At 44.9% G+C, this 10,237-nt stretch overlaps 1 protein-coding gene across 1 annotated transcript; it reads left to right on the top strand.

Annotated features, from left to right (window-relative positions):
• The first annotated feature begins 1,935 nt into the window (after window positions 1-1,935).
• Window positions 1,936-9,661, top strand: LOC129824043 (uncharacterized). The gene is made up of 2 exons (XM_055883326.1): window positions 1,936-3,534; window positions 3,965-9,661. Exon 2 carries the CDS (start codon window positions 7,354-7,356, stop codon window positions 8,374-8,376), a length of 1,023 nt encoding a protein of 340 aa, XP_055739301.1. The 5' UTR covers window positions 1,936-3,534; window positions 3,965-7,353; the 3' UTR covers window positions 8,377-9,661.
• Window positions 9,662-10,237: the final 576 nt, after the last annotated feature.

The raw sequence follows: 10,237 nt of genomic DNA, 5'->3' as shown, positions 1-10,237 counted from the left end.
TTGATATGATCCTGCTTTGGTCACATGCTACACATGCACATAATGTATGTGTGCCCATGCATCTATCAATCCAATGTTATCATGATTTGTTATCAGGGATATTATATTTCAGTAATCCACAATGACCTGGTGATGTAAAAGTCTAATAATTACATTGTCTTCCATATTCCTACAGATACCTTGTAAGATACCTTGGAGATTCCTTCAAGACGATTGCCTTCAGTTAACGTGTAGCGCACTGCAAGGTTGGGTGACTAGGGCCATCTGGGACTGCCTCCTGGGGGAATTCAGGTGTGTGAAGGCTACCTGTGTCCTGCATAACTTCATGAGGATGGACACGAGGACCGGGAGGTGATCTGCAGCACGCCGCCGTGTGCCAGAAGAAAGTCTGCTGCTCTGCAGGATGTTTCAAGGATGGGGTCCATCAACGCAGCAAGAGAGGCAATCCGTGTGTGGGAGATCTTCACCTCCTACTTCGAAGAGGGTGCTGTTCCCTGGCAACACCATAGGCTACACTACGCACAACCAAAGGCTCTTTTAAGAGCCATTCACATTGCAATAAGAGTGTTCTTCCATTTACTTAGCTATGTGCTTAATGATGAGCTTGGAGGGTACTATGGTTTTGAATTCTGAGCTGTAGTCAATGAACAGCATTCTTACATAGGTATTCCTCTTGTCCAGATGGGATAGGGTTGTGTGCAGTGTGATTTGCATCGTCTGTGGACCTATTGAAGTGGGTCTAGGGTGACAGGTAAGGTAGAGGTGATATGATCCTTGACTTGTCTCTCAAAGCACTTCATGTTCTCAGAGGTGAGTGCTACGGGATGATATTCATTTAGCTTAGTTACCATTGCCTTCTTTGGTACACAAACAATGGTGGCCATCTTGAAGCATGTGGGGACAGCAGACTGTGATAGGGAGAGATTGAATATGTCCGTAAACACACTAGCTAGCTGGTCTGCGCATGTTCTGAGGATACGGCTAGGGATGCCGTCTGGGCTGGCAGCCTTGCGAGTGTTAACACGTTTAAATGTCTTACTCACGTTGGCCACAGAGAAGGAGAGCCCACAGTCCTTGATAGCGGGCCACTTCGGTGTATTATCCTCAAAGCAGGCAAAGAAGGTTTTTTATTTTGTCTGGAAGCAAGACGTCCGTGATTGTCTGTAGACCCTGCCACAAACGTCTCGTGTCGAGCCGTTGAATTGCGACTCCACATTGTGTCTGTACTGACATCTTGAGTGTTTGATTGCCTTGCGGAGGGAATAACTACACTGTTTGTATTCGGCCATATTCCCAGTCAACTTTCCATGATTAAATGCGCAAACATTTATCTGTCTTCAATTAGATTTTTTTTCCTCAGATGACTTAATTGAAATATTTCCAGCCACATCAGTGGAAGAGAAAAGGGGAGCAGGGACAAGTGTCAGGTAACGTTAACTTAGCTAGCTATCGTCAAATCAGTCTTTAATTAGTTAGCTAACTCTTTAAAAGATTAAGCTATCGTTTTTATAACAAGTGTATGGCTTACTTTACTAGACAGAGAAGAGGCAGAATCTCGGGAGTGAGGTAGGGATGCATAAGGGACAGAGGGGAACAGAGGAGAGGAGAGAGCCAGGATGGGAGATGGAAGGAGAAAGGAGAGCTGAGAGAAGGAGAAGAAAGAGGAGTAGATAAAAGGAGAGGAGTAAGGCCAAGTGCGCACCACCGGCAATCCGGATGGGACCAAAAGTGGCTTAAAATTGTCAGACTGAAGCTGTGGCTCTATAATACGGTTAGTCAAATTTCCTTTAATTGGGCTAAGGGCTAAAAATGTTTGTGCATATTTAGTCTGTGCTAGTCTACAGCATTATGTGTATTTGTATTGTATTTTTATTTATTATGGATCCCCATTAGCTGATGCCAATGCAGCAGATACTCTTCCTGGGGTCCAGCAAAATTAAGGCAGTTTATACCATTTTAAAACATTACATTCATAGATTTCACAACACATCACACACCCTCAGGCCCCTACTCCACTACCACATGTCTACAGTACTAAATCCATGTGTATGTATAGTGCATATGTTATCGGATGTGCGTGTGCGTGTGTGTGTGTGTGTCTGTGCCATTGTTTGTGTTGCTTCACAGTCCCCGCTGTTCCATAATGTTTAAAAAAAAATCTAATTTGACTGCTTGCGTCAGTTACTTGATGTGAAATAGAGTTCCATGTAGTCATGGCTCTATGTAGTACTGTGTGCCTCCCATAGTCTGTTCTGGACTTGGGGACTGTGAAGAGACCTCTTGTGGCATGTCTTGTGGGGTATGCATGGGTGTCTGAGCTGTGTGCCAGTAGTTTAGACAGATAACTCGGTGCATTCAACATGTCAATACCTCTCATAAATAAAAGTAGTGATGAAGTAAATCTCTTCTCCACTTTCAGCCAGGAGAGATTGACATGCATACTTAATATTAGCTCTCTGTGTACATCCAAGGGCCAGCCGTGCTGCCCTCTTCTGAGCCAATTGCAATTTAGTGTTGTTAAGAAGGGAGAGCATCACTTTACTATAGACAGACTTCTCCCCATCCTAGGTACCACTGCATCAATATGTTTGACCATGACAGTTTACAATCTAGTGTTACTCCAAGCAGTTTAGTCATCTCAACTTGCTCAATTTCCGCATTATTTATGAAGTGTTGTAATGCTTGCTATGTGTAATAGGTTCTGCCCTAGCCACCAGTAATTCCACTAAACTACACTAAACTCTACATTCCGTCTGGGAATGTTCTGCCGCCTGTGCCGTCAACATAGGCAGGCTGCTAAGAGGGATGTGTCAAAGTGCCCTTTTATTGAAATAGGGGCCCAGATTCATCGTCTGGACTATATTAACCGGCACCAAGGGACAGAGCACCACATGGAAAGTGTGAGGGCTCATGCAATGCTGGCTAAAGGTGAAAATTGTTCAATTTGATTCTTACATTTCTCAAAATCTCTTCTAATGTAAAAGATGCCTCAGATTGTGCACTAACCGTGGCTCAATAATAACGCATTACGCCTGTTGCTGTTCACAGGCTCCTCAGTCATGGTTGCATTCAAGCCAACCACAGTGCTTAAGCACAACACCGTATGTGGGGGTTTTGAATGTCTGTACCATATAACAAAATGGGGGCAGGCCCATCACACAAACTTCCCAGAACTGCTGGACCTTGCTGAATTGCTGGGTTGTGATTATTTCACAAAGCTCAAGGTGAATGAGGGCTCCACAATTCTGTTGTGACGTAGAAGTCCGTCACTGGCCGCGGGCAGCATTTGGTACTTTAACGCACACACACTGTGCTGCCATCCTGTTTGAAGGTAACAATGGTTAAGATGGATTTTCATTGTGTTCCATGGTGTTATTTGCCCCCTAGTGGAGCTTTCTGGTACTTAGACTGTACGCAAACAGGAAGTAGAGAATTCGTTCTGCACGCGTAGAAGCAGCTAAAAACAACGCTACGGTGCAGGTCTTTCAGTGTAGTTATTTCTTGTCACGCTTCAGCCTTGGAAAATATTTGTTTGTAAGTTCGATTCAAGCATTTAGCTAATGATGATAATCTTGTTATTGATAGAGTTTCTTACATATCAATGTTGGTTGGTTGCATTTACTCACACAAATTGCAATGCCTTTCATGTATGATGTTAGCTGTATTACTTTGCTCGTGCGTCATGCAAACGAATTGTAAAATATACAATACTGTATTTTTGTTACTGTTTCTAGTGTAATATGCTTTCTTATTCTACATTGATGGTTGTACATTATTAGAGTAATGAAAGGAGTTAGTCAATAACCATATGAGAAAGCAATTAGCTATATGTTTTGGCATCATGCCAGATGCATGGTACCGTAGCACGTGCTTTGTATTCATGCAACTTCAAATGTATAATGTACAGCTACAGTATGTCGGTCTGAATTGAATACTAAAGTATATTCTTTTCTGTGTTTTGCAGTTTTACAACATAAACGTTTTCAATATATTCATTCAAGAAAAGTCAAGCCTTGGGAGTTTTATTGAAGACTTAGTTGTTAGCTATCTGTGTAGTTTTGCATGGGAACGCATCTCAAGGGCAGAATAGTAAAAAAACATCATCACGGCGGGCTCAAGCTCAAGAATAACCACACACGGTGGTTTGTTTCTACATTCCTCAGCCAACAAAGTCTCAGTTCCTATGGAAGACCAGCAGTCTACGGTACAACAACCAGAGCCAAGAGGTCGACAGAGAGAGATGGAGGAGCCTCTTAACCACATTGGGACCAAGTCTCAATCTACAAGATCAAGGTCATCAAAACAGTCAAGCAGATCCTCAACGGCGAGTTCTGCAGCCATCAAAGTACGCGCCAAGGCAGACGCAGCGCGTGCACAAGTCTCCTATGCTGAGAAGGAAGCTTCTGTGATGAAACAAAAGGCAGAAATAGAGGCCAGCTTGTTGAAGCAAAAAGCTGACCTCGAGGCAAGTTTATATGTTCTCCAATTTGAGAGAACAGCTGCTGCTGCATTGGGTGAAGCTGCAGCCTTTGAAGAAGCTGTAGAATCAGAACGCAGAGAGCTTCGCAAAGAACTAGACACAGGGACACAGCCCTTAAGTCCAGTCCAGCGTACTTGTGAGTATGTGCAACAACATGCTAGGCCCTACTTTGCTGAACTTCCATTTGAAGTGGAGAAACAAGAGCTTAGTCTTGACCCAGCTACATGCCATAATCCAGAAAGTACCAAACAACAGAGCATGAGCAGAGACTCTCCGTTCAAAAGAAATGAGCAGCAGCATGGTGTAAATGGAAAACAAGCCCACTTCCAGTCACACACACAAAGCGTCCTGAGTCACAAGTGGCACCAGACCTCATCAAGTACCTCCTACGCCGTGAGATGGTGAGTTCCGGACTCCTGAAGTTTGATGATCGCCCTGAAAATTATTGGGCATGGAAAGCATCCTTTCTCAATGCGACCAGAGACTTGAATGTATCAGCCAGGGAAGAGTTAGATCTAATTACCAAGTGGCTAGGGGCAGAGTCGTCTGAGCAAGCAAACAGAATTAGATCTGTCCATATTTTCAACGCAACAGCAGGGCTTAACATGGTCTGGCAACACCTAGAAGAGTGCTATGGTACACCCGAAGTGATCGAGAATGCACTGTTGAAGAAAATTTATGATTTTCCAAAACTGGCTAACAAAGACAATCACAAACTAAGAGAACTAGGTGACATTCTTCTCGAACTGGAGAATTGCTGGGTTAAAGGAGAAGGGTACCTTCCAGGCCTCGCTTATCTGGACACATCTCGGGGGGTAAACCCTATAGTAGAGAAACTTCCATTCAGTTTACAAGAAAAATGGATTGCACAGGGATCCAAATACAAGGAAGACTATCGGGTAGCATTCCCACCATTCTCGTTCTTCTCGAGATTCATCAGGAACCAGGCGAAAACTAGAAACGACCCCAGTTTCACCCTCTACACCTCAACTAACCAGGTGTCTATGAAAAGTGAGAAACCTGCCAGGTACAGCAGCAAGACACCTGTGACTGTATACAAAACCGATGTGTCATCTGAGCCCTCAGACCACCAAACCAAACCCAGTAAGACAAAGATTGAAAACCCTGACCATCACTGCCCGATACATAACAAACCTCATCCTCTTAAAAAGTGTCGTGGGTTTAGATACAAAACTCTAGATGAGCGCAAATGATATCTCAAAGAGAATGGAATTTGTTTCCGATGTTGTGGGTCAACTCAGCACAGAGCTAAAGACTATAAGGTGTCAATCAAGCGCTCTGAGTGCGACAGCGACAGACATCTTGCTGCTCTGCATCCAGGCCCAGCCCCTTCAAATACAGACACTGCTACAGCAGAGAAAGAGCATGGCGGGGAGCAAGGTGACGATGCTCTTCTATCTGTCACCTCAAAGTGTACGGAGATCTGTGGTGAGGCAGTTAATCCAAGATCATGTTCAAAAATATGCCTAGTTAAAGCTTATCCGTCTGGAAAAAGAGAGAAAGCTGTCAAAATGTATGTAGTGCTTGATGAACAGAGTAACAAATCTCTGGCCAAGACAGAGTTTTTCAATCTCTTCAACATCAATGACAACTCTGCTCCATACACCATGAAGACCTGTTCTGGGGTAATAGAGACTTCAGGCAGGAGAGCCGTCAACTTCATGGTGGAGTCTATAGACGGACACATGCAGCTATCTCTCCCTACTCTGATAGAGTGTGATATGATGCCAGACGATAGGACGGAGATTCCCTCCCCCGACATGGCGTATCATCATCCCCATCTGCAACCAGTTATGGACAAAATTCCAGCTGTGGACCCAGACGCTCCCATCCTCCTGCTCTTAGGACGAGACATCTTAAGGGTACACAAGGTACAAGAGCAAATCAATGGGCCCCACGACACTCCTTTTGCACAGCGACTCGACCTCGGGTGGGTCATCGTGGGTGAGGTCTGTCTGGGAACAGCTCACCGACCAGCCAATGTTAACGTGTTCAGGACAAACATACTTCAAAATGGTCGCACATCCTATCTGAGCCCTTGCCCTGACATCATCCAGGTAAAAGAGAACTACAACAACGTAGCTCAGAAACACATCTCTCCCTCTACAGTGCACTCGAGAGATCCGAGCACAACTGTGAACACAGACAACCTGGGATGTTCCGTGTTCGACAAAACAAAGCCTTTTTGGACATTATGAACAAACAGGTTTTCCAGGATGATGGAAACAACTGGGTGGCTCCACTACCCTTTCGCCCCACTCGACGTCGCCTTCCTAATAACAGGGAGCAGGCCATAAACCGTCTCACATCACTTCGCAGGACTTTAGACAAAAAGCCTGACATGAAGCGTCATTTTATTGACTTCATGCAAAAGATGCTGGATAACGACCAAGCCGAACCTTCACCGCCACTAGAGGGAGACAACGAATGTTGGTATCTACCCATATTTGGTGTTTACCATCCACAAAAGCCTGAACAAATAAGAGTAGTATTTGACTCCAGTGCTAAGTGTCAAGGCGTGTCACTTAACGATGTTCTGCTCAGTGGTCCAGACTTAAATAACACACTCTTGGGTGTCCTAATGCGCTTCCGCAAGGATTGATCCTCTCCCCTTTCAACGAAGTCTAGGACTTTCCTGGAACCTGGAAACAGACAGCTTCTCATTCCAGGTGTCCCACAATGAGAAGCCTTTTACGCGGAGAGGCATCCTGTCCACAGTGAATAGTCTTTATGACCCCCTTGGGTTCGTGGCTCCAATAACAATGCAAGGTAAAGCCTTAATCAGAGAACTCTCTTCTGATCAGAGTGAGTGGGATGCCCCTCTTCCCCCAGAAAAATAAGAGAAATGGAACATGTGGAAGGAATCTTTGATGGAGTTGGAACATATGTATATTCAGCGGACCTACATCCCAGTCTCCTTGTCTACCACTCAAAGAAGAGAGCTACACATCTTCTCGGATGCCTCTACAGTAGCCATAGGAGGGGTAGCCTACCTGAGAGTTATTGAATCGAAAGGTCAATGCCATGTTGGATTTGTCATGGGGAAATCAAAATTGGCCCCTCGTCCGGCCCACACTATCCCACTCCTAGAACTGTGTGCGGCTTTGCTAGCTGTTGATATGTATGAACTGATCAGAGACGAAATTGACATTGATGTAAATGCGGCCAAGTTCTACACAGACAGTAAGATAGTTCTCGGTTACATCCACAATGTCACCAAAAGATTCTATGTGTATGTTGCCAATAGGGTAACTCGCATCAGGAAGTCTACCCATCCAGATCAGTGGTGTTATGTACACACTGACAGCAATCCAGCAGACCATGCAACCAGGCCTATACTTGCTGCGCTCTTAAAGTACACCAGTTGGTTCTCAGGTCCACCTTTCCTGACCCAAACAAACTCAAGTGAGCCTGAGAACATAAAATCTGACCTTGTAGAGCCTCACGCAGACACAGAGATTCGACCAGACGTCACTGTCTTCGCCTCTAAGGTTTCTGGAGCTCAACTCGGCTCTCATCGCTTTGAGAGGTTCTCAAGCTGGAAAGCTCTCAATCGAGCCACAGCACGACTCATTCATGTTGCCAGATCCTTACATGAATGTGCGGACAACACCAGCTGCAGAGGCTGGCATGACTGTAATAAACCATGCGGTACAAGTAAGTTGTCACAGGCCAAAACAGCAATCATTCACTGTGTGCAACATGAAACCTTCAGAGAGGAATTCAAATGCCTTGAAAAAGGAAAAGTGTTCCCTAAACAAAGTACACTCAATGTTACTGACACAAAAGACCAGCGCTACCTCAGCCCCTTCTGGATACTTCAGCATGAACGACCTTCATGGAAAACAGTGGAAGCAAGTCCAGTGTCTCGCTGACACCTTTTGGAAAAGGTGGAGACAGGAGTACCTGACAACGCTGCAGAGACGCAGAAAATGGACAGCAGAAAAGCCAAATGTAAAAGTGGGAGACGTTGTCTTATTGAAAGACAGTCAGGCACACAGAAATGACTGGCCAGTCGGGCTTGTGGTCAAAACCTTTCCCAGTACTGACAAAAAGGTTAGGAAAGTAGAACAAAAAATTGTCAAGCAAGGAGCTGCTAAGGTGTTTCTGAGACCAATCTCAGAGATTGTTGTTCTTCTTTCTGAAGCATCCTAGATACAAAAGATAAAAATAGAAAGGACATTATTTGTTTCTTGATATGTTTTATTTCACAGTGGCACAATTTCATTATACCAGGCGGGGAGTGTGCTGCCATCCTGTTAGAAGGTAACAATGGTTAAGATGGATTTTCATTGTGTTCCATGGTGTTATTTGCCCCCTAGTGGAGCTTTCTGGTACTTAGACTGTACGCAAACAGGAAGTAGAGAATTCATTCTGCACGCATAGAAGCAGATAAAAACAATGCTACGGTGCAGGTCTTTCAGTGTAGTTATTTCTTGTCACGCTTCAGCCTTGGAAAATATTTGTTTGTAAGTTCGATTCAAGCATTTAGCTAATGATGATAATCTTGTTATTGATAGAGTTTCTTACATATCAATGTTGGTTGGTAGCATTTACTCACACAAATTGCAATGCCTTTCATGTATGATTGTCACGTTCCTGACCTATTGTTCCTTTTTCTTTTCTTTTATTTAGTTGGTCAGGGCGTGAGTTGGGGTGGGTTGTCTTTGTGTGTTTTTGTATTGTCTAGGGTGTTGTATGGTTTATGGCAGGGGTGTCAAACTCATTCCACGGAGGGCCTTGTGTCTGCAGGTTTTTGGTCTTTCCTTTCAATAAAGCCCTAGACAACCAGGTGTGGGGAGTTCCTAACTAATTAGTGATGTTAATTCATCAATCAAGTACAAGGGTGGAGCGAAAACCCGCAGACACTCGGCCCTCCGTGGAATGAGTTTGACACCTGTGGTTTAGGGGGTTATATAGAGTAGATGGGTTAGTGTTTAGTATAGGTGTCTAGGAAAGTCTATGGTTGCCTGAATTGGTTCTCAATCAGAGACAGCTGGTTATTGTTGTCTCTGATTGGGAGACATATTTAAGGCAGCCATAGGCTTTAGCTGTTGGTGGGTAATTGTCTATGTGTAGTGTGTGTGTCAGCACTATCTGTTGTTATAGCTTCACGGTCGTCAGTTTTGTTATTTTGTTAGTTTGTGTATTGTTGTTGGTTTCTTGTTTTGTTTTCTCTCTTCTTGAAATAAAGAAGATGTATTTTTCACACGCTGCGCCTTGGTCCAATCTCTCACAGCAAGACGATCGTGACAGAATTACCCACCAATCTAGGACCAAGCGGCGTGTCAAGCGGTAACAGGACCCACCTACACAGGATTCATGGACATGGGAGGAGATACTGGATGGTAAGGGACCTTGGGCACAACCGGGAGAATATCGCCTCCCTCGTGAAGAGCTGGAGGCAGCTAAAGCCGAGAGGAGGCGATATGAGGAGGCACCACGGAAGCAAGGCTGGAAGCCCGTGAGTACAACCCAAAATTTTCTTGGGGGGGGCCTTAAAGGGAGTGTGGCGAAGTCAGGTAGGAGACCTGCGCCTACTCCCTGTACTTACCGTGGAGAGCGAGAGTACGAGCAGACACCGTGTTACGCAGTAGAGCGCATGGTGTCTCCTGTATGCGTGCATAGCCCGGTTTGGTACATTCCAGCTCCACGTATCGGCCGGGCTAGATTGAGCGTTGAGCCGGATGTCATGAAGCCGGCCCAACGCATCTGGCCACCAGTGCGTCTCCTCGG

The sequence above is a fragment of the Salvelinus fontinalis genome, chromosome 2, assembly GCF_029448725.1.
Source record: "Salvelinus fontinalis isolate EN_2023a chromosome 2, ASM2944872v1, whole genome shotgun sequence".
NCBI classification, from domain to species: Eukaryota; Metazoa; Chordata; class Actinopteri; order Salmoniformes; family Salmonidae; genus Salvelinus; species Salvelinus fontinalis.
Note: the sequence above shows the minus strand (reverse complement) of the source record. Positions and strands in the feature narration are given on the sequence as shown.